We start from the raw sequence: 25,749 nt of genomic DNA on the forward strand, positions 1-25,749 counted from the left end.
TGAAACTATACGGAGCCTTATTTATTTTTTTTTAATTTAGAGGCCACAATGGAGTTTCACCAACTGAAATTCAAAAAGCGCTACCAGAAAGCAAGGTGGGGCTCATTTCATTGCGATCTGTCAGGATCCCTAAAAGAAATCACAGCTCTTTGGAAGAGTGAGGTGTTGGGGAGAAATAACCCATGTTTTGAGACTTAAGAATTGGGAATGGGCTGAATTTGGACAGGAGTGATTCCTTCTCGGTAACTGTATACAGAATGTTAAATAAAAGACTGGGCAGAAAGAGCCTTTCTGCTACTGGCCAATTTCAAAGGCAACAGATAATGCACCCCAGCATTGGCTCCAATTATGCCTCCTAGTCCTAATCTTAGCCTCGTTTACTTTGGGGATTTCACAGTTGGCAGCCCTTCATCTAGAAGTAGCCTGCTTTGAATAAGCAAAGAGACCTGAATGAGTACTTAACCTTCCTGCACTCCACTGCACTTCCCAGCAGAGAACAGCACCTCAGAGTTTAAGGGAAGGAGAGAAAACAATAGAAAATATATGCTCTCTCCAGGGATTAAAGACACGAAGTTTTACAGTAGCACTTGAAGTCTTCCTGCTACTTAACTACAGCTTTTTAAAATCACAATTAGAATTTTAAACCCAAAGTATCAAGATCAAAAAGGCTAGACTGGAAAATGCTGCATAGGAGTTGACAGGATCTAGGATGTAAAATACCTGGAAGAGTTTGGTCTTTTATTTATATTATTATTCTTTTTAAAAAATTTATTCACAATTTCTGCCTCATTCTTTTTCCTTCTGACATTTTAATGCACCATGTCCATTACTATATTTCCTCACCAGTACCTTCTAGTCCATCAGAAGTGCTGCATTACCCTGCTGTTGGAGAACATAATACAGAAAAAGTGCTTTGCTGGCACCAGCAACACGGAGTATGAATTATACATACAGAGCAGTAGAGAAATGCTGAGGGAAGGTTAGTCTATATATGCGCACAAGTGTGAATGCGCATATTTACACGCACAGGCCAAAAAGAAGACATAAAATATATGTTTTATCTCATTTATGCTAATTTTAAACGTTTCTCAGTACAACAGAAATCCTCTAATATCACTGTAGCTGTTTCAGATCAGTCTGGGGACAGAATGCAAACTAATCCATATTCTTTTGAGTTCACCACGACGAGGCTGTAGTAGCTACTCTCACTGAACTGAACATGTACTGGGAACCAGTCATTCACCAGCAAATGTAGACACTATGGGCTCAACTATCCATTAACAGTGGACAAAACAGTGTACCTTTTCACTGGAGAAAAAATATTAGTAACTTAATATACTTCATCTGTATATTTACCTCTAACTTAAATATTTTAAGATATCATTTTATAAAAAGATGGATGTAAAACCTATTCATACACAGCTGCACACACACTTTGTAAGTAAGCCCCAAATACCTCTTCCCTTACGATGTGAGCTCTCTACTCACCATATCTAGTACAATCCTAAAGCTTTTGTTCTTCCTGAATTCGGGAGAATAGCTCAAGTCAGAGTCAGTCGTGTGGCTCTGGGAAGCCTTAAAGTAGCAGACTCCCCAGGCCTCTACATTCCTAAGGATTTGTCTGGGAAAGCAACAGGTGAGCTAAAAATCTGAGAATTATGAATTTTGCTTCCTTCCAGCTACCCTGAAACTTCAGAGTTTTTGTGTTTAAGAATCACAGAAAGCACACACATGTACGTGGCACGCCTATGATTACCCACCCCTTTGCAACCCACTTTGCTCACATTATGCTGAAACAACTGCTGAGCAGTTGAGACAGAGCCACATTTTAAAGCGCCGAAAAATACGTCAAAGCAATGCTACACTGTACATTACTACAGAAACTGAACACCATTTCCCAGGTGGCACAGGAAGCAGCAAACAATCATGTAAATATGTACCTTAGATTTAGCAGCTTGGAGACCAGGATTTAAAATGGCCAGAGATTGCAACTATCTAAGCTGGGTCCCAATTCCTCTGTTTAATAAACTATTCTGTCTAAATTGTATCCTCTAAAATCAATGAAATTGAATTCTAAATTCAATCTTTAAAAAAAAATTGCTTTAATTTACAAAATTGGAATATGCAATCCCAAGAAGCATATTAAGGCAGGGTACACTGAGTTCACAGGCATGGCATTCAAAGAGTCCCATCTCCAACTGCTTAGAAAACATGCTCTGAACGAACTCCTTGCTGGTGAGAGATAGTGAAAATGATGGTGACAAGCATACAGCTCCAAAAACGTCTATTGACTTCAAGTGTCAACCTAATCATTCTCTGAGGTCTGCACTGTTGTAGCAAAAGCAAAAGCTTGCAGACAGTGAACACAAAGTCCCCAAAAGTTTCAAGATGGACATACTGAGGAACTCAAAACTGACTAGAATTTTGTGAAGATATAGACTAATTTTGTTGCCTTTCACATCCCCATTAGCAGAGAAAATGCTATCTTGTTTGCTAAAAATTGCTTACTTTTACAGAAGACTCACTGTGTTGCAGATCTGTACATACAAAAATACTTATCTATCACTATAAATACATCTATTGTTGTAAGAACTATAATGTGCTAACAGACGGTATTTTGATACCATCTAGACTTCAGAGATCTCCACTGAGCTGTAACGTCCACCAGCAGAACCAGCCCTGGTACCCTGGGCAGTGCTCACATAAGCTAACAAAAGTCTCTCCTCCAAGTTCAGTGGATACAGTCCTTATCAGTAAACGGATGTATTGTGACTAAGACAGATACAATATGAAAAACACTATCTTGCAGCTCTTCTAGACTGCCTTCTTGTAAATGAGAATTTAAACACAGTGTATTAGTTATTTTGCTTTCCTAATATAAAATGTTAGCCAGACTAAGCATACATCTTCGTGATGCCACAGATACTACTGGTTCAACAAAGAGATTTCTGAAAGAAAGACTTCTCATTCTTTTAGCCTGATAAGTGAAATCTCATTTGGAAATGCTGCCCTGTGTATATTAGTACACTGTAAGATTTTAGGTTACAGGAAAAGTATTCTGTAGCTGTAGGAAGTAATCCAAGCTTAACGTAGAACTGATCTCCTGATGAGGTCAAAGGCTAACTCAAATGGTGTAAACCTACTATCTTCCACAGCCACTGCTTCTATTTTCATGTTTTTATCTTTCCTAATTAAATTGGTGGCAGCCTGCAGAGAATGATACCCTAGGTATAACCAGTTGACACACATTTTGATCATTTAGCCCTGGTTAAATGACAGTGATTTTCAGCCCCAGTGAAAGCGATTTCGTTCTGATGCATGCCATTTAAATTCATTCTACACAGCTACTTAATGTGGCTTGGCAATGCAGAGGCAAAACAGCCTTCTGTGTCTACATGAGAATCCTGTGCTGGTAAAGGATAGATTTGTGGATTAGCAGCTGAAGATAAACTACTTTCCCTTATTGATACTTGGCTACTGATTCAACAACTTGACCCTGAAGGGGATCACAACCATCTTGTACAGAAATGCTGCTGTGTAACCATGACTCAAACACAACCACTTCGTCTTCCCTTCAAGTGTACACAGAGGGGTGTGTTTTATGGTAGTAACACCCCAAGTTTGTGAACCTCAAAGCTGAATCTTATCAACTTATCAACTTAGGAATAAAAAAGGTTGGATGCTATTAATGTGTTTTGGCATATAAAAGAAGACATCTTTCCATTAACAGAAAATAGTACGGTGTAAGTCTTCTCCCATTTCACTGACTTTTGCTTTTTAAACCAAAGAGCCAGTAGACTTCTGTTCTAATTTTTTGTTTTGCTTTTCACTTTATCATGTACACATACCTGAATAATGTTATTAATGAAAAAAATGTGACACAAACAAAAGCAGCAATAAAACACTGGTGATTAAAACTTGTTGCTAACTATGAAGGCAGCAGTAGGTCGGATATTAGACATTTCCTAGGGAAGCAGTAACTGAAGTAACATGACGATGGTCAAGTCCATGAAAACCAAATCTCAGTTGAAGCTAGACTAGGTCATAAGCAAGCAATAGGCCACTACAGTTATATTTTCCTAGTCATTTAACTCATAATACTGCTACAGATACAACAGTGGGAAGGACACTGCTGAACAAAAAAGTAGCTATGTTTCAGGGAATTTTTTGGACTGAATACTTGGTGCTTCTTAAAATCCTTCTAGTGACTAACAAATATTTCAAACACAAGTATGCTCAATTACAGCATAATAAAACTTCTCTGAAAATCCCATTAAGAAATCCTGTAATCACTTTGGCAGTAAATCACCAGTCAGAAAGGCATCACACTTTGGGGGAGTGGATCACTGAGGCCCCAGTGACAACAGCTGGAAGAAGTCAGAAGAATGACATTGTGCAGTACAGCTGCGAGGAGAAAACATCAACAACAAGGGGAGAGAGATGTTGGATGGAGGGGAGGATGAAGAGAGAAGGACACCCCATTCTTTCTCAGTGACAAGCGTCTTCATTTCCTTCTCAGGCAAGAAATAAAGACAAATGCTGAAAACTACATACAACATGTGAATAAGTGAATTTAGTAAAAAGAAAACGAAAAATGAAAATCCCTTCTATAATGCAAGTATCTGTGAATCATACGATTTTTATATTTCTTCAGCTGACAGACTGCATGCTCATGAATATTAAAAACATTGCCAGGGTCACGAAGCAAGTCCAGTTTACATGACCTGTAAACATGAGCCTGTACTGGTCAGGCTGGTGCCTCAAGGGAATCTGAGCATAGCCAATGTTGGCATGCTGTGAAAAAAACACGGGGCATCTGCCAGCCCCAGACTGACTGGGGTAAGCCAGGAACTTAATGTATGGTGGCCTAAAGCAGAACAAAAAACATCCTCTTCAGATTTGCTCTGTATCAGAAATACGAACTGCTGTCAAGTACATTCCTTCCATAAACAATGGAAGGAGGACTTGCAGGAACAGCTGAAAGCCTTTATTGCTTTCTCCCCTGCATTTGACTAGAGATCAACGGGAAAACAGTGTACTTGTGGCATTAGAGGGGCTTCACGAAATTTGCAGTTTAATAATAACCCTTTTGCCAGTATTTCCAATAGATATTTGATGACTGCAGTCCATTAACAAGTGCTAGATCACTGGAACGGGTATTATGTGATGACATGTCTCTGAAATGGTGCACTTTTGCCCACACAAAGCTAGAATCCGAAAGTATCTTTACAAAACTGACTTGAAATGAAGATGTGAGATAGGTGTGGTGATCTCTTAATTTAGTTTTTGATCGAATAACACACACTATGCTCAGTGTAAGCTGAATCACAACTGAACACCTTACACTAAGAACAAACCAAGTCTTGTAAAGATGTGTCCTTTTCCTCATTATGTGATTACACATCTAAACCTGCAGCTAAAGCAATGGCCCATTTATTCCTTCCAGCCTGACCTATCAGTTTGCAGCCTAACAGGCAGTCCAGAAACAGAGTTCTGTAAACTCGACTAGACAGATTCACTGAAAGCCAACAAACTAGAGATAACTTTTGCTTCACAGGTATCTACAGGCACAGTGTCGGTTTTAAGGGAGTGTGATGCTCACTGAAGAAGAATACGAGGTATGCTAAATTTACTGTTAGCGCTTCAGAAGTTTCCTATTGCTTATCAGTGGAAGCCACCTGCCTTCCAAACTTATAAACAAGAAAGCAACAGAGAGAGGGATGCATTCGCTTCCTATTTTTATTTCTATACTGTGTCCTGGAATCTCATAAACTCTTGTGTCCAGGAACAATGGCCTTGATTGATAAATCACATAGAATGCTTTGAGTCGGAAGGGACCTTTAAGATCATCTAGTTCAAACCCCCTGCTATTTGGCAACCAGACCAGGTTGCTCAAAGCCCCATCTAGCCTGACCTTGAATGCTTCCAGGCAGGGGGCACCCACAACTTCTCTGCGCAACCTGTTCCAGTGTCTTACCACCCTCACAGTAAATAATTTCTTCCAAATATCTAGTCTAAATCTGCCTCTATTATTTTAAAACCATTTCCCTTCATCCTGCTGCTACTTCCAAAATTATAAAGAACCTTATAAAAAGTCCCTCCCCAGCTTTCCTGTAGACTCCCTATACCTGTATCCATATAAGTGTATGTGTACGCATAAATAAATGCAAGATGCTCAGTATACACACATGGACTTGTTTACCAGAACAATGGAACCAGCTCTGTGTAACCTCAAATGTAATCGAACTTCTCTCAACAGGAAAAAAAGAAAAAGAAAAAAAAAAAGATAATAAATACACCAGGAATTATTTAATTCCAGTGAAATGCGGAAATTACTTCATCTGAAAAATTTCCCAGGAAATATGATTTCACAAGTATTCAGTATTCAGTCATCTTAAGAATAGCCATGAACAGAAAAATGCCGTTGCCAAAATCCATGCACAAGTGGCAACACGGAGCTTATGCTGTGAGAAGGGGAGACAAGAAGCCAGACAGTGGCTCCCTTCTCCGTAAGTCTAAAAGTACAGGTTCTCTTTTATGGATGCATAAGTGGCAGTGACCAACTCCAGATAACTACAGAGGACATGCTGACCTCTTCCTGCCATAGATCAAACACAAATACACAGCTCATCGGTTTCAGGTTGTATACAACTTGTTTTCAGCTCCTAATGTCACCACAACCTTGTGGGTTTTCTTTAAGTCTACTGTGCCAAGAATCAACATGAAAGTAGTTGTCATCTTCATTGTCACAGCTGTTTTTTGAAAATTCAACTGCACAATAGTATGCTTTCCCCTTGCATTTAAAGAAAAGTATTCCTCCCATACACCTACTTCTCCCAGAGATGGGCACAGACAAAACATCTTTAAATGCATATGCATGCACCTCTACAGCAGTTACTTCAGAAATGGTGAGAAAAACGTTGCCATTCATTTCAGCTCCTTTCACCTGGTTGCATACCTGCTCTGAGCGGAGTTTGCAGCAGCCTGCATCACTGCAGCAGCCGCCTCCTGTGCCTTACGGTTCACAGTTGGCATGGGTGGGCCCATCCCGGGGCCTCCCTGCTGAGACATGCCAGGAGAGTTGGGGGTCATACTGCTCATGTTTCCAGGAAATGGTCTGCTCTGCATCCCAGTTGATGGCATCCGTCCAAGGGGCATGGTACCACAGGGCTGGCTTGGCCCCTGTCCATGCATCTGGCTGTTGGCATTTATACCCATGCCGGGTCCAGGGCCACTGTAGCTTGTGTTGGGCACACCACTGTATGTTGGTGGTCTGGAGTAGTTTCCTGAACAAAATGATAAAAAGTACAGAGAACAGCATTAAATTTTTGAGCAACTATTTCTGTTTAGGGAGTTAGTAGCTGTAAAAGTTACACACATGAATTGAAGTGAACCATACAGTACAGCTTTTTCACTGTGAGGACAGGCACACAATGGAAGAGGCAACTCAAAGAGGTTGTTCAGACTTCCTCCTTGATGGTTTTCAAGAGCAGGATAAAGCCTGAGTAACCTGCTCTGGTCTTATGCCTGACCCTAATTTCAATAAAAGGTTGGCCTAGAAAATCTGAGCACCCTTTCAATCTGAATTATCCCATGACCTGACTTTCACGTACCCTGAAGCAATTTCTGCCTAATAAATGTCATGGGATAACAGCAAATACAGAAAACCACAGCCTCCAGAGGTTTAACAACACAGCACACAGTAAAAAATGCTTTGTGCAGCAGAGATGTGTGGCTTGTAAGAACCCATTACAAAAGCTCAAGAGAGAACCTTATTTTTGTAATTTCATGTTCTCATTCTTCATCTTCCTGCCATTTCTGCAATGGGTTATACTCACTGGATCCTTGCACCTAGTCATTCTCTCCATTTCTGCCAGAGATGCTTCAGATTGACCACTTGCCAGGCCCCTAGGAATAGTCCCTCTCCCTCCCTTCCCCTTCAGTGCAAAGCCTGTCTCTGCCAGCAGGAGGTGGGTTAGCTCACTGCGCACCTCTTGTGGGAAAGCTGGTGTTAAAAAAGTAATCATCAATACCCCAAAGCTGATAATATAAACAGGTGCTTCACTATAGAGGATGGCTTGAAAACCTGCCTGAGCCCAATCTCTGTTGTGACAGGAACAAACTGCACCACTCACAGCAGCAGCTTAAATAATGTGAGTACTGACTTTCTTATCATATTGAAAGCTAAGAAAAAGCAAGTGTTTGGTATTCTGTTTTAGAAACAAACTCAAACAGCATGAGAAAGGAAAAAAAAAAGCAAAGATATGACAGAAAAGTATTTTAAGAAATGGATTGTATTACACTGCTTCAGTCATCCGTTCTGGCTTGTCTTTATTTCCATCTCATCCAGCTTAGTGGAAACACGACCCATTCCCCCCCTGCGGGATGCCGCTGAGCAGTTTCCTGAGTGCTCCCAGCTATTCCCACGCTCATGTGAAGGCAGCAGGCAACAGACTTCCTGAGCGTGGAAATCAGCCTCCTCTCTCCTCAGGCCTGAGCTACCAGGCAGAGGAGTTGCTGGCATGCAACTCCTGTTTATATTTAAAGTTAATATATGCATTTGGCATTTGAACACACGCATAATTAATTCATACGCTCCTGCTGCTGTGCTTTGGCGAATTCTCCCCTCCTCCCCACCCAGCAACTGACTCACTCTGGTACAAGTTCTCTTCAGCAAAAACATGTGTGACCTATGCTTTCCAAGGAAATGGAACAATGCTTCATTTCTGTTTTAGAAACCCAAATTGTGCGTGCGGCTTTTTCACAGAAGGATCCCCGATATGTGGTTTAGCAGAGATGAAAGGCTTCAGACTCAGCTGTTTGCTGCCGTCAGACCGCCCTGTCATTTCTCCTCCTCCTCCTCCAGGCTCAGAGGCTGCTGCTTACTGACCATTTTCCATTCAGCGAGCCACTGCTCGCAGCCGGTTTTGTCTGTTGAGACCTACTCTAGCCACACCTCCAACCCAACAGCTGTGCCCACAAACTGAAGGGCTCATTGGTTTCATATTGTTCTGCTCAGTGTTCGACCTGCATTCAACCAGTGTTCAACACAGAACTCAGATGTTGCTCATTTCCCTATTCTATCTGCAAGAAAAGGGCAATACAGTAAGATGGAGTGTATGTGGGCTCAAGGACTGTTAGCCCGTTTATGTACATGCTAGTAGAAACACTGCTTCCAAAGTGAAGCAAATTCACTCCCTGCACTAGCAGAGCTGATATCCATAATCACTGGGAGCTACTGTCAGTCCGATTTACATTAAGCCAATTTGTTTTGTCAGTTTGCCTCTACAAAGTACAGTTCAGCAGCACACTTGGAGGAGCAAACACCAATGCTAAATACTATTGCTGTTTTGATGCTATTTTGAACTGGGACAAAAAAATCTCTTCTTTCATGTTTGGCTTCTCCAGTGTAAGCACAACACAGAAAAAAAAAGCAGTGGAATCTTCTCCACAGAAATATGTGGCTGAGTTAAAATAGCTCCTAATCATTCATCTCCAGGGATACATGTCTAAGAGCACAGGGAAGTGCTATTTTCTCAGTATGGAAAACAAGTTCCAATGTTTTTCCATGTGTCCACGTATCCACGTACTTTTTTCCTAAGCGTTTCCTCAATATACCTCAAGTACTAGCTATTCATATACCTTTCCTAGATCACAAAAAAAGGCAAAATAAAAGCCAAGTGAAATACAAGAGGAATTGCCAGGAATGAGGAGTGCAATCTTATTTCCGTGTTTCTCTAATAGATTAGTAATTTGTTGGCACTGGCTTTGACAGAAAACAGATGGATGCAGCATTAAACACAATGAATGCAGCAGATGCTAGGCCAGCCCACATCAGCTGGACGTGTCAGCCAGCCAAGTCCAAGAGCCCACACTTTTCAAGTGGGTACAGGCCTGGCAGCAGCGGCTGCACAATACTGTCTAACAGCTCCTCCCCTCCGTATCCAAGGGATTTTTGATTCCAGCTCCCCCCAGCCGGAGCAGAATTGTGCCCACAGACACAGCGTCTCAAATTCACCAGAAAAGAAACAATGTGGTAACTGGAATCAGGAAAAAAAAAAGAACTGTAGCAAGGATATAATATAAAAAAGCCTACTAACAACCTGCCAAAGACAGATGTTCATGCTTACTGCTGAACTTCAATCCACTTTGTCCAGGTTTTCTGAACAAGTGCTCTGATGCCTTGCCATTTCTAGGCAAGCCAAAAAGAAGGAAATGTGAGAGCTGCCTGCTAGTTTTACTCTCTGCTTTAGGGACATAGGTCAGATTTGTGGTATTAAAAATAGTATCTTAAAGACATTTTAAAATTGTTTACATGTTCACTTAACCGTTAAGTCATTCCCCCTCCACTCCTTAGGGATACAGGCAATTTAAATACGTTGTACTGAATTCCTCTGAAACTCACTCAATAGGCGTGGTTAATATTTAAGTCTTCACGTTTTCACCCCACATACCATAGCACAGGTGGGACTGGACTCTGAGGCCCAGACTCTCAGGACACCTAGGGGAGCTCATCAGTAAGGTGCTACCATTTAAAACCTAGGCTCCTGAAATCAGGGGAGCAAGATACCAAAGTGCTTCTGTGAAACAACTTTAATTCCAACGTTAAGGGTTATAAAGCACAGATACTCATCTCTACTGCAAACATGAGGGGGTTTAATTTTCTGTGAAGTTTTGGGGTTGAGGCTCAAATGTATTCTGTAACAGTTCATCTCTCTGTTACACTCAAACAGAAGTGTTACTGCTGAATTCAGTAGGAGAAGTTAGGGAGTTAGGATGTGTTTCTGACACCCTTTATTGATTTGCAGTGAGTTTTTTTCTGCATCAGTCTTAAAAGATCCAACTGACTGCAGTGTTTGACTGCTCTCCTGAGAGAGCGCTTAAGGGCCATTCTGCAGTTCGATGCTTGGGGTCACAGACCAGAGTTTCTTTGTTAGCTCACCAGCTAGATGTTTCCCAAATACCAAACAGAAAGACTGCTTCAAAAACAACTTCCAAGCTCACTCTGTGTCTCTTTATTCTTATGGACAGGAAAATGCCAGGGGTTAACAAAAAACTAAAATTAACGTTCTGTACTGTATGCTCCTGGTTTATATCAGAGACATACAGAAATGCGCAGCCAACATCATTTTTTATATTTCTGGGAAATGCTTTCACAGCATTGCCCCAGGTCCCCAGTATGGAATTGTTTCCTGGACAAATACATTTTACTCTTACAGATCTGTAAGTGTCACGTAAACACATGAAATACAGATCAACTATATGCATTTGATGGATCATTCTGCTCCTGAAAACTGCAGGCTAAACCAGCCCAAACTTACTGGTGTAATCTTTACCACAGTGAGCAGTTCTATTGCAGAGAAAGACACCACCAGCATTGAGCAAAGGCTTACAGGCTTACACTGAGCATGCAGTGAAACAGAATATTTAGGTTACGTTTAAACTCATCATGCAAGCTTAACGTCACAGAATAATTCAACAAATATAAAAATGCAAGTGGTCCTGTCCACTGTAGCCTCTGCTTAGCAATATTCTAGAGGAAGGCTTATATGAACAAAATGAGGAACGCAAACGAATCCTTGACAATTACTGTAGTTTAATAATGTAAGAACTAGTTTGCATCCCAGGTGATTTTTAATATATTTGTTATTTCGGCAATAAAAAGCAAATGGAGTAACATTATTATATATTCATCATTGCTGGCATGTAATTGTGCTTCGTAAGACGGTATGTTAAGAGATGCAATTACAGATTACCTTCATAAAAAATGAAAAACGCTATTAAAATCTTAAATCCAAGTAAATACATGACTTTGAAATATCACCATATTCATCCCAGTGTATTATTAATGGTCACATTAGCCCAGTGAAAAAGCAGTATCCTTCTGCTCTATTTGTTACCTGTGGTGCTTAAATACTGCAGGGCGCTAATTTTATCATGACCAGTGCATGGGATCAACACTACTGTCTGAGAGCTGGCAGAAGAACATGCTTTTCATCCATCACACTATTCAGCAGACCCCTCTGAAATGGCCTCTTAATGACAATGATGCTCATTTTCTTCCTGCCCCTCAAGTTCACTTTTTAATAGCAGTTTCTTCCTGACCGCGACCCATAAAATCATTACATAGGCACTTTCATCTACAGTGAGAGGGAAAGAACTGCTGAACTAAAACAAAAAATAAAGTAGTATTCGGCGTGTTACTTAAATGCATTGATTTAGTACAAAAACTTCTCCACTCAATCAGCGTGGATGGCTAATGTTTTACTGCACTTGACACCCACTATTCCCATGGTTTGGAATCTCAGCAGTACAGCTGGAAGTCAGAATAGCACATCATAAATCCACTGGATTTTTACCAGTTAAGCTAGTTGCTCTCTGTGCAGATAAAAATAAGTACTTGGACAGCATTTTATGGCCACAAAATGCTTTTCAAATAAAAGGAAAGCGCCAGTCAACTGGAGTTAGGTAATTAATCTTCACACATGGCTATAAGGCATTACTAGCTCCATCTTACAGTTAAAGAAAGCAAAGCAGAGAAACGAATCTACTTGCCTAAGCTGAAAGATGGAGTAAAAGGCAGAGCCAAAATTACTAAGCAGGAGATCTTGGCTTCTAGCCCTGTGCTCAGACAACTAAAACAAATGTGACCCAGAGATGAAAAAGAAAGGAACACTGCATAGGGCAGCAAGACTCCCTTCAAACAAACAACAGAACTAGTTCTCAGAAACCCTGGAGACTAAAATAACCATCCTTGCTAGCGTGTGCAAGCCAATGAGCCCTTACAGAATTTCCCACAGCTGGCTCCAATCCTTTTTGAGGATTTTAAGTAAGAAAGCATTAGTAGGAAGTGCTGAAATAGAAGAGCTTATTGATGTATGTTTAAAGAAACACTGTCCCTCATATACTCTGCCTCTAAGTTCATTAAACCCCTAAACACATGCACGCTTTATAAAGGTTATCCTTTAAAGACAAAACAATAGACAAGTTCAAGGTTGTAAGCATTGAATGTCCAGGGGCAGGGACTGTTACTTCTATTTTTGTCTTAGTTCTCCAACAATTCTGTCAAACAGCATAATGAAAGGAACTGTCTTTCTCAGTCTGAAAGGTTGGTTAAAATTCACAAACCGTATGCATGAGTGCTCAATATTATATTCCCATAGTAGCCACTGTATTATTATGCTTGTTAGGAGACTTTAACCCTCGCAGTCGCTATGCAATCTCACACTGGCTTTGGGATTCCATCTAAGAATGTAAGTCCTATTTTGAGATCAGTGCTGTGACCCTTCTTCCATGCTTGGCCAAACTCATCCTCATTGCAGATATGACATCCTCGGCCTCCTGAACAAATGGCAATCCAACAGATTTGTAATTTCCTTGCCCAATTTATGATCACTATTTTTACACAAAAGTGCCAATAATAAAAGCAACCTCTTCCACAAGGTGTAGCTCCACCTCTGAATTAGTTTCACCTGTGACTTTTTTTTTAGAGGAGGACATGGGAGTGTTCGTGTGTGGTTTTTTTATGTCTTTTTTATTTCAAGAAGTCACACACCTGTATATTTGCCTATTTACATATGTAATACATATATTTTTTTAAATTTACATATATGTATATATATGTGTGTGTGGGTGTGTATATACATAGATGTATGTATTAACAAGAATTTTACCTTGTGGTCCATACTGGCTCATCTGAGGCCCATAAGTACCACTTGAATTACTCTGCTGAAAGCTACCAATTCCAGGATGCACTTGGCCACCAGGTGAGGGGTGTGGTGACATGGAAGGTCCAGTTTGTTGAGGTCCATACTGTGACATCTGGGGGTTCCTCTGTATGCCTGCCATAAAACCTAAAGGGAAAAAGCACCAAAGTAAGATTTATATTCAGATGACTGTTCTTTATTTAAGAAATCTCTGACATTCCAAAAAAACACCAAAAAAACACGCCAACCTTAAACCTGCCTTAGCTTTTTGCTGACTAAAGATACCCAGAAAACTGGATTCCCATAAAAGAAGTAAAGGCACTCTAAAGTTAGCAAAGCTGCCTCAAAATCCACAACCTGTACAGAATGTTCACAGGCTTTTATTTGTAAAAGAAAGAGGGAGAGTCATGCTTAGTTACAAATGGCTGCTGATTTTAAAACTAAAATGATCTTTAGAAAAAAACGTTAATGGCAATCATCTGGACTAACTAAAAAATAGTAATGAATTTGCCTGATGATTGATGGTAGGAGTACTGTAAATTCCAAAATTATAGGTTGCTACCAAAGTATACACATTTGACATATAAAAGTCCACTGTAAACAGTCCTATAGTCTGCACACTCTCGGGAGCTAAAATTTCCCTTTATGTTCAGACCAGCCAAACAAGCCGGAAAAAAAGGTCACTTTGGACTGTATCTGTGCTCTAGGTCCTTCTACCACTCTGTTACCACTATGTCTGTACTGACTTCTCTCTTTTTCCCCTTTCATAAATGTATTAATTAATCTCAATTTAACTTATGTTTCAAAAACTGCAGCAAGAAACCTAGTAAAATGCTACAAAACCTCGAAGCTTCATATAAAGAAACAGAACTATGCCTATTAAATGGGAGGTAAAATAAAGGCTTTGTGTTTTGTTTTTTTTTTTTTGTTCGTTTGTTTTTTAAGATTTCATAAAATGAGAAAAATGCAGCAAAATCCTGCCCACTAACCATGTATGGGAGGATGCTGGTTTTGTAATATTTTGCTCTGAAATGTTTTAGTACAGCTTTCAATGTTGCAGAAGATGTACTAAAAAGACAGCAAATTATTTCCTGATTTGAGGAAAACTGCTTTCTGTTCTGTTCTCTACATGTTAAATTCCATCTATTTCTGTAGAGCAAAACATGGTTGTACTGAGGGACAACACTGAGGCTGCAGGTGGCTCCACAACAGCCTCCTGAGAGGGGGTGCAGCGGCCAGCAGCTCACCCCTGCCTGGGGCTGCGTGAGATACGATGTGCTGCTGCCAGGCAGGAAAACATGCAGGAGCAAATCTGCCTTTTGGCAGCCTCTTGGCTGGCCCAGGCATGCTGCTTTGCGACTGTGGAGGGCTGAAATGTATTTTCCCTGATTTCTCCACATCGCCTCTTCCCTGTTTGCAAACCGGCGACAAAGTGCTTTGCGGAAGGGGACAGACAGTATCTCCAGGTTGTACAAATGAAAAGCGGTGAGTGCATGACTAGGAATTAGGTTTTGAGTCCAAAGACATATAAAAAGCTTTTGAGCCCTCCATAAATCTTTATTCCATAACAAAGACAATAAGCTCAATGCTGCAGGTTGTAAAGAAAAACACAAGCAACTAAGATGGTCTCACACTCCCTTGTGCCCAGTTCTTTCGAACTATGAACAGTTCAACTCATAACATGCTAAAACTCAAACAACTTTAAGTTTTAGCAGAATACGTAGAGGTTTCCTGACCCCTGTGGGGCCCTAAGACAGCTGACTTGATCACACTTGAACTGTGAAGTCAAAGCTCAACACCTGCTCTGGAGGAAGCCCAACCATGTGCACTGGGATGCAGCGAGCCAAATAAATGAATGAGGAATGGTGGCTTGGGAGCTAACAAATATCAGCTGGGAAGCTCCAGCCTTCTGCAAGAAAAGCTCATAAGAAATTCTCCACTTAGCTTGATTTTGAGACAGACCCCTCTATTTTTAAACTAGTTCCACTCTCACACAAATCTTATTACAAAGTCTATGTCTGCTTCTGACAGTACTGTAACTAATTTAAAAACCTAATACAATCGTACGTCTATGTGAAATAAATGCTTGCATTCCAGACACACACACATACACCCATATATATCACACTCATGGGATCCATTTAAATGAAACATTTTGTACCGGTCACACTAAATTTTTTATCGTAAAGATGGCAAATTTAGTCCTGTATCTAGTAAGAAGTGAGGGTTTTCTGCTCACCATGGGCCTTCTAATCTAAATGAGATAACTCTACAAACGTTGTTCTGGACACAAAGGGTTTTCAGACAAGTAGTTATCAGAGGCAGTACTTCCCTTAACACCACAAGAGTAGATGACACGTTAACAAGCTGCTGCTTGCATGAGTTGTAATGATTTCCAGTTGTGATGCTGAGGAATTGCTGGTTATTGAGTCTAGTAGGGAGCACGGACAACAGTTTTGGCCAGATCTCCTGTGGTCAGAGCAGCTCCTAAGGGGACTGGAGCAATAAGTGAAATAAATATTTCCACTCAAATGAACTCTTCTTCAGGAAACTTCTAATCTGCTTCTGATGCTGTGGAATGAACTGTCTGGCCACGTGTACAGTCATGAATAAAACATGCCAGGACCACTCCCTGGCATAGAGAGTGGTGTGGGATACGTGTGTCCGTCCAGCTAACCCTTCCCACTCAGTCCTGGCAGTCTCATCCACATCTCTTGTAGCATTCCCTCATGCTGCCTCATCCATGTCTGGGCTGTGTCTCATGGAGTGCTCATCAGCATTGGATAAAACCATGCCCTGGATCATGCCAGAAATTACACAGCAAAGATAACTGTGCGACAGTACCTGAACTCATTCTCTGACTTCAGTTTATAAAGATGCTGCAGCAGACATGCAGCAGGTGAGCTCGGGAATTGGATTAACACAAGAACAGAACAGACTCCTTAAAAGCTTGTGCCACCACCCCAAAGAATGTGAGATCACTCTCAAATAATGTTGACTCTGCCATCTTCGGAGCATGAACAAGGAAAGAACTAAGGAAAAATGAAGCCCAATATGCAGGAAGAGTATCTGTGCCATACTATCCTCTATTATTGTCTGTATGGTATGTTGAAACGTAGCCTTAAAATAGGATATGTTCCAACTTCTTCCCAGAAAGGAAAGGAGTCATTTCAGTTACAGATGTAACTGAAGATATGGAGAAGAAGGTGAAATCAGGTCTTAATACAATCAAAATTCCCTTAAAACAAAGATGCGTCTGTCCTTATCTAGCTCAGTGAGAGCAGCTTGCATCTCCAGAGATCAGTGCATAAGTCTGAAGTGCTTCAAGCATTTGCGGAACGCTCAGACCTCTTAGAGAGGAAGAGGATTCGTGGTCAAGACATTAACATGCTTTCATCAGAAAGAGAAAACAACATCAATTCTATAAATTTGATCAGAAACGAAAGGGAGCAGCTGGCATACATTCATTTTTCTTTATTTACACACATTTTCCCCAGTGTTCAACTTCATTTTATAACCGATACAAACAGAAATAAATTTTCTTTCCAGAAAATTAGATGTAAGATAAAGCTTGCTTTTGTAAAAAAGGGAACTAGGATTGCATTAGAAATGCACTGGAGTAAAGGCAGTGGAATGATTAAACAGCCAGTCTACATCTGACATGTCAGCCCCTATGACAACGGGGTGGTTTTTTGTTGTTGCTTTTTTCGAAATAAATTGCTAGGAAACAGCCATGAGTTAAGACTTTAAAAATTGCAATGACAACATGCTCATCACAGAACAAACCTACACCCTTCCTCTAATATTAGAGATAAAAGAGGTACAGATGATGCTTTACTTGCCATCACAACAAGAGATTACTTACTGAGAAAAAACTTGAGCAGAATTCAGCAAACTAAGCTATTTCAGGAATAGATGAATATACTGAGCCTTCCAAAATTACTCTTGTGTTTGAGCTATTTTTATACTATATTTACACAGCTAAAGAATGATCTCTTTTATTGAAACCCAATTGAAACTGTAGTCATCTTTGTTTTTTTTTTAGTGACAGTATGACAGTAGCGTATTATTAACAATTAGCTCACTGCTACGACGACCATGTGCTCCCACATTCAAACAGAACATACATGCAAATTTTCAAAAAAGTCAGGCAGCATCACATTTTTCTTTCTTTTTTAGCAAAACACAGGGATATAATACAAAATAAGCAACAATTATTCTATCTATGATGGAAGTGTTTCTTCTCCTTCGATAAAAATACAAACATGAACTTCCCATTGTAATTTATATTACTAAGATCTTGTAGCATACATACAGCTCATATAATGTATGATGCCTTTGTAAAACACCTAAAATCTTGTTTTTTTTCCTTATGCCTATACGTACTTAAAAGAGAATTATGCACCAAGGCTTTCAATTCCATCTGCACAATGACCAATACAAAATAATTTGCTGAATACTATCTCTTTAACCACAATAAAACCCCATACAACTGGCTGTTGCTGTAAAGTCTGAAATGGATTCTCCTGATATTTTCATCTTGGTTTGAATATGAAAAAGCCCTTCCAGGAAAGCAGGAGTTCAAATACAAAAGGAGTGACTGCAAACTAAGGAGTTATTGCGTATCAGCTGATAGACAGTAACTATCTACTGGCATACTTAACCCACAGTCAATGAGAGACCTTTTGATTTAGCCAGGAGTACTTCATTGATTTTTATGAATGAATCAAACCTGAAAACACACAGAACACTTACCCATTTTAAGCTCAAGGAAACTTTGACGTTTACAGCAATAGGAGATCATAATTAAATTACACATTTTATAAATAAAAAATAAGGACAGATAAAACTTGCCATGGTACTTTGCAAAAAAAGAGCTTATGTGAGGAAAAATTATGTCAGGAAAATGCCATTTTTAGAAAGGAATGGCTCGTGGAAGAGTACTGGACCAAAAAAACTCAGCACTTCTTCAGGATAGGAAACAGGAAAGCTCCTCTTGTTCAAGGGCAGACACTAAAGAAGGAGCTAGACCTGGTTATCGCTCTGGAAATCATGGAGTGAGAAAAGAAGAAACATATTGTATATATTTTCCATTCATCAAAATTCCTACAAGACAGCTCAAAAGAACTAATAAAAATAGAGCTGTTTTTTTGCTATCTATAAGGAAAAACTTTCAGGAAGCGTAGGGAGGAAGTCACACAAATTTCCAATTCTTGACATATTAGCAAGGTATATTCCAGTACCCTGGAGAAAAAGATATTAAATGTTTGCACACTCATGACACAGTTTCTGGCAGACATTCCTTCCTCAGGCAACCATATGGGTTGTATTCACTATCTCAGGATTTCCATCAGAGACTACAACAGAATTGAGATGATCTAAAGCAGATTCTAAAACTCCTAACTGCAGACTGCTCATAGGTAAACAACTCTGTGTTGGAAGTAGCAGGACAGAGCTGAGCAAATGAAAAAGACTACTCTGTGCAATGAATATAATAAAATGCAACAAGCTGTCAGCACAGCAGGATGTTCAGGAATACGCACCTAGCTTGAAACTCTCCCTAATGTGCCCATCTCAGATGGCATCCCAGCTGAAGAGGTCTTTGGACTGGTGAACCACATCTGGGTTAGCACTCAGCCAAACAGGTCCATACCTGAGAGCACCATGAGGAACCATCCAATAGTGTAAGTTTCAAACACTAACAAAGAGTTTCAGTAACAAGAAGAATTTGTTACAGAGATATCAGGACTCTGAGTATGAAACCAGTTGTCTGCACAAATGGACAATGGCACTGCAATGAGTGTGTGGTCATTGGAAAAGAGACAGTGAGGGATGCTTAGATATCGGAAAAAAAATCCAAGGAGCCAAAAGTTGTATGCAAGTCTAAACAAATAACAGCAATGAAAAAACTGGGAAAGGTTTGACCAATGTACCAGAATTCAAGTAAATCCCAAGTGTAATCATGTGGGTGGCCTCCACAGCAAGCAGGCAAAAAATTTCTTCACGTTAAAGAGGATGTACTTTTCTCAGCTCTTACTTTTTTGAAGATAGCCTTATTAAAACAAGTAACTGGCAACACCACATATGAAACCCACACTTGTCATGCCTGGAACCTACAGCTCAGTAATATGCACAACAGAATGATGGCATGAACAGATTAGCTTGTGAAGTGGAAACCTCATTTAGATGATACAAATACTAATTCTCAGTATTTCTGTCCAGTTTATAGGCTGGTTAAAAAAAAACAACAACAACAACAAAACACCTTCACAAACAGATGGCAAACAAGACTTCGACTCCATTTAGCACAGCTAAGCTACAGCACTCTGCCAGTAAAATATCTTTGGATGGCTCCAGTATGGGACTGTTAGCCAAGTTTCAAGCAGCAACACTGACACGGGTAATATACAGGTAATGACTACACTAACCCTCTGCTAGTGCCCCAGCTACTGAGTGAGAAGAACTCATTCAACTGAAGAGCAACGGTATTGAAGAATGCATGGAGATGACTGACACAGGAGAAATTTAAATACTTATCCTTTAGCCTGTAATCATAAGGCTAACAATCTTCTTGATTTTTTTTTTAACTTTCAAAAAAGCTAGAAGAGATTTTTAAGTCCTCACATCTTTCTCCAATCACATCTATTTTATAAAGAATCCCAAACATCTTTTCATTGTAATTTTTATGATTTACTGTGAAAAAAATCTTGATTTCCACACTGAGCAATTTATTCAGGAAACGTAACGCCTTTCCTTCTCATAAAAACATCTCAAGTTCTCTGAACTAGTGTACAGCTACGTGGATTCTCTACTGTACTTGGACACATTGGCATCAGCCAGTACCTGCTGTTGATTGTCACGTTTTTCCCAACTATTCCACAAAGATCTTTTTTTGCGTACATATTATGGAAAGCATCACTTTAGCAAAATCAGTGCTTCCCGCAAAGACTACTGAGGTTATTTCTCCTTTTCACAAAAGGACCAATACTCTATTTAAGAAAAAGCACTGGCTTGGCTTTACTTATTTTAAAACACTCTCTTATTATGCTATACTATCTATTTCACAGTCTACTGTTTATTTGTCCGACTGCTTCTCTTCACAATGTGAATAGCTTTGGGGAAGATGGAAACTAATGACCTAGCTAAGGTTTTAACCCAGACCCCCTAGTGTTTTACCAGCTGTGCTATTAGGTTAACTGGCTGAATCTCTCCCCTCTCTCTCTGATACTACAAAACCCTCTCTATGTATAGCATGCAATAATGTTTAAATTTTTCCCACCCCTAAACTTCCCTCAGCTACTGCCTACCCTTGAAATTCATATAATCTATCACTGATAAATTAGAATCTGGGGAAGAATCAGACAGACTACCCATATGGTAGCTACAGAAGAAATATCTAACCTTTCGTAATGCAAACCTTACCTAATGTTCTCTGATGTAAATTTTAAGTGCAAAGAAGGAAAGACATTTGTGGAGAAGTTGATAAACAGAGCAAAGACACATTGCTTGTCTACTATCTTACACATAATTTATTACTGTAGTATGTCTTAAACAAAATGCTTTTACTATGGTGTTTGGAAAATCAGGGTAATGGTGAACTGCAGTACAAAAGCATCCTTACAGCTCCCCCTCCACCCCATCTGAACTTGAAGCAAATCCTCAATTTCACTGGGTAGCTTGGGCTGCTGGATTTAATCTGAGTAGCAACATGAAAAACCTGAGGAGCCTGCCTGCTTTGTACAATCAACATTTGTCTAAGTTTCCCTAATAACATGCATACTTATGAAAATCATGGAGGAGAGCAAAAGAAGGAACAGCATTTTTCAGTGTGTAATGCACAAGGCCTGCAGGCTTAATGGTCTAAATTTCAGGTTTGAAAAATTTAACCTCCCCTGAGACTCCTGTTCAAAGATTCCACAGCTCAACTCAGATCTTCCTTTTCATGAAGTAAATACACTGAATACCATGGGATATGGATGTTGTGGACAGAACTAAAATATACACAATATCTCATTTCTGTCTTGGATGCTAGTAAAATAAATCATAATATTTTTCAAAAATACAAAATCAGCACGTTGTCCTCAATCACAAATGTCTTTGTCTCGGTTTCATTTTACCATGAATTATGATTCGACTGATTCTTCCCTGCCTTGATTTGCAGCTGTTCCCTGACGAGTGTTTATTCTGCAGCCTTTTGGGATCCTTTGGGATGGAAAGAACTATCTGGTGCTAGCTATTAATACACACATTATTATATAGATTTCAGCTCACTGCCCTACATGTGAACTTTAAAAGGCATAAAGGACCTTAGACAAGAAATTCTTTATTTTTAGAGAAGCTTCATAAAAAGGTTAACTTAGGTGCTGAGAGAGCAGAGCGTCCTTGAAGTGATGACACCATTGAGCAGGCTGAGCTTGGAGTTTATACGCTGTGATGGGAAGCTGCACCTGGGACAGGGACTGCACTCACAACTTTAGACTGAACCTGGTGACAGGAACATTGAGTGACACTTTGTCAAGTCCTCCATCAATGACTGCTTACAGCTTATTTCAGTCCCTGAGCCCAGAGGCAGGGAATCTGAACTCTATCAAATGAAGTCAGTGGAAACTTTTGAGAAGTCTCTGCGCCAGCAACTGTATAAACTCTCTCAGAATGATTCAATTCTACTTCCTAAACTCAAAAAGAGAATCTCCAATTTAGTTTAAAAAATGAAATAAAGATCATCCCCAAGTATAACAAGATTTAGCATCAGCAAGAAGAAAGCAATGACCAGCTGCTAGTATACAAAATTTACTTTGGAGACCTGACTCCGGATTTTGATTGTACAGATATTATCTCCTTCGAATACTATTTCTGCAGTTTTGCTTTCTCCCAGAGTGGCTTATCACATGTAAATCATACCCGTCCTCTTGCAGCTCTTCGTGCAGATGGCCAACACTGCTGTATATTTAGTGCACGCCACAACTAATCAGATCAACCCCCAGCTGACTCTGGCTGGTGTATGTCTGAAATCCAAGTACAGACTACAGCCAACGTCCTCAAATGGCAAGTGATTCCTTTAAGAATTAACCTAGTTTGGCACATATATATAATCTGTATAATTTCAAATACTTTCAAAGCAAGAAATGCATGCTTTTCTTCAGTGCACACTAGACAAACTGGCACTATACTATTCTCTCCCACAGCTCAGTGTGAGAATCAGTAACCTTTTATTTGAAAGATCTCCATTACTCATCATAAGGGAGATGTAAGCTTTCTGCTGCACACTGGTACATGGTGTAGTACATTAAAATAGGTACAAAAATAGGGCTCCTGGGTGCTACTACAACAAAAATAGCAAAGAAGAGTAGTGTGTTTACAGCAAAAAAATAAAAAATAAAATAAAATAAAATCACAATACTGCTCATCAGACCAACACAACTTTTTGAATCAAAGGAAAATTAAATGACTTTTTTATATCCAACTTAAGGCATCAAGACGCTTACAATCAAATTAAAAAATAAAAAGCAGCAATAAAAAAAACTATGATGGCCAGATCCTTTTAAAGACTGTTGATAAATTTAGTGCTCACTGAATTGAGAACATAACTTTTTGAGACACTGAAGCTCATGGTTCAGTGCATGGCTCTGCCTTCACAGACACATCTACTCTGCAGTTCCTGTGCATCCTTTAGCAGAAGCGGGGATGGGAGTGCTGATTCGGTCTGCCACGTCACTTGCGATTAAAGAGATGCTTTACACAGCTAACCTTGTAATGAAATAATTCCTTCTAAAGATGAGTGACAGCTTCAACTGCAGACTGCTTCTCCTCCTTACAGGAAGCACTCTTCTAGCTGTTCAGGGCACAATTCACCCAGTTCTAGTTTTATGGGCATGAGATTTTCTCCCAACCTGCCATGATGTTTCTACGTACCAGCTGAACTCAGCTTCCCTGCACTGACCCACTTGGAGTGCAAAAGAGGCACTCAAACATACCTGTGGCTTTGCACTCAGTGCATGTCTCAAGCACCTTTCTTTAAGAGCCTGAAATACTTCAGTCTACATCAAGTAAACTTATTACTAAGTCTGATTTAACCTTAAGTGGTGTCATCGTTAACACTGCAAGCAGAAGAATTTTAATGACATGAATCATTTTATTCTCTAGCTCCTCAGTGCTCTGAATAGATCCCAAATCCCCAGATGAGAGCAAAAAATGTATTCTCAGGGAAAAAGTCTTCTTAAGATCTAAAAGCAACTTGTAGTAACTTTTCTGTTGTAATAATAACAGTTTGATCTATTTTCTTCCTTCTGGTTTCTTTTTTTATAGAAGAAAACAGATTTCAGGGCAAAGAATTTCTAATTCAAATGTCAGTATTAAAATGTAAATATGATCAGGAATTGGGGGCGAAATACCAGATTGGCATTGTGTCCTTCATGCAAGCAGAAACATTTATATTTTGTTAGAAGAAAATATATGGTGGTGGAATTCATGTGATAACCATGTACAAAAAAGTGTGCCCGCAAAACTGTTCAAAGGGATAAAAATACCTATATGAAATCTAATGGGCAAAATAGGAAACTGTAGTTGCAGAAATTCAGTTGCTACTTAGCCTTTATAGGGAAGCAGAAAGAGAACATCAAAATGCCTGATCGCATCCCATCTGTTACTACCTCTTCCTGGATAACATCTTAGCTGCCAAAAAAGCTATTTAAATTTACTACATTGTAACTACTGATAAATATCACTTCTGTGAAGATCCAATACTAAGTAAAGTCTAGATCTAATGATAAAGCTTACAAGTACCTGTATCAAAAAGATTCTAGTTTTGCTTAGTGTAACACTTGTGCTTCTACAAGCCTGTAGTTTCTTACTCCCTGTCCATGTTTGTGATACATTTTTAATAGAGCATATAACTGTACAACAATCCTCATAAGCTGCATCATGTCAGCAACAAAAAGAAGGAAAGCCAGAATGCAAAAAATGATTTAAAAAAAAAAAAAAGGAAGGAAAAAAAAAAACAAAAAGGTACCGTGAGGAGGAGGTGATGGAGTGGAGGAAGGCTACTATTCAACAATTTTGGAGGTGCTTACTCCGGGCACTTTCCACACAGATCTGACAAGCACAGAATGGTGCCATGAAACTGCCTCCAGCAATGGAATACATTTTCCAGCACATCACAGCAGCTGCATCAATTCTGCTTGCAATCCATGTCCAAACAGAAAAGTTCTCAGTGGTCCTATTTCAGCATATCTCAAGGACTAATTAAATCCTCATTACTATCTTCTAATTATTCCAGTGCTCTGGGATTTCACTGAGCAAGTCCCCAATGGTGCATTAGATGAAAAGGGTTAAATAACCTGTGTTGATTTTGAGGCTCCAGATCTATTTCAAACCTTTAGCATATCATCAGCATTATCATGAATATTTAACTACATACCGCTGTGAAAATTATAAGGGGAAAACAATTAAAGATTTTTTAAAAATTAATTCTGACCCATATACATTTGCACTAATAAATAAGGCTTCTTTAAGTATCCCCATTATGAGAGTGCTTGCCAGAGTAATAACATGAAGTCATTAACTGTTTCCATTAAATTCAATGGTTTTCGGGAGCTCCCAATTCACTATTTTAATATAAGACTGAAACATAATGCGTGCATATGCAAGTATGAAAAATGTTACTTTAAACTGGTACATTTTGGAAGCTTTTTCTAAACTAGATATGGAACTACTCAGTTCTCCAGGAGTGAGTCTGTTTCAACACTGTAGTGACATGTTTTCTTCTGTTAGTGTTTACATATATGACTACCAATATGCATCTCCATTGGCCTGCAAACATAGGAGTAGGACTATAAGCTAATGGTCAGGATAGAAGAATTCTTTTTCAGCTAAGAGCTTCAAGAAAAAAAAACTAGTTCCATGGTGTAATTTAGAAATGCTAGTTTCTACTTTATCCACAGAGATATTTTTTTGGCCCAGAAAGCAGTTTTGGCTACTGAGCACACTGTCAAACTGCAGCTTCCAAAACTCAAACAGATGACATAGGTTGGTACAGTCAACAACA

General features: G+C 39.5%; 2 protein-coding genes across 2 annotated transcripts in view; both read right to left on the bottom strand.

The window, feature by feature from the left end:
• The window catches only part of ZDHHC14 (zinc finger DHHC-type palmitoyltransferase 14), a 515,017-nt gene that overhangs the window by 256,966 nt on the left and 232,302 nt on the right, over nucleotides 1-25,749 (bottom strand). The window lies entirely within an intron of this gene.
• ARID1B (AT-rich interaction domain 1B) overlaps nucleotides 1-25,749 on the bottom strand; it is a 318,747-nt gene that overhangs the window by 52,778 nt on the left and 240,220 nt on the right. The window contains 2 exon segments of the mRNA XM_048935631.1: nucleotides 6,959-7,286; nucleotides 13,674-13,853. Of these exon segments, the coding sequence (XP_048791588.1) occupies nucleotides 6,959-7,286; nucleotides 13,674-13,853 (508 nt within the window).

The sequence above is a fragment of the Lagopus muta genome, chromosome 2 (assembly GCF_023343835.1).
Source record: "Lagopus muta isolate bLagMut1 chromosome 2, bLagMut1 primary, whole genome shotgun sequence".
NCBI classification, from domain to species: domain Eukaryota; kingdom Metazoa; phylum Chordata; class Aves; order Galliformes; family Phasianidae; genus Lagopus; species Lagopus muta.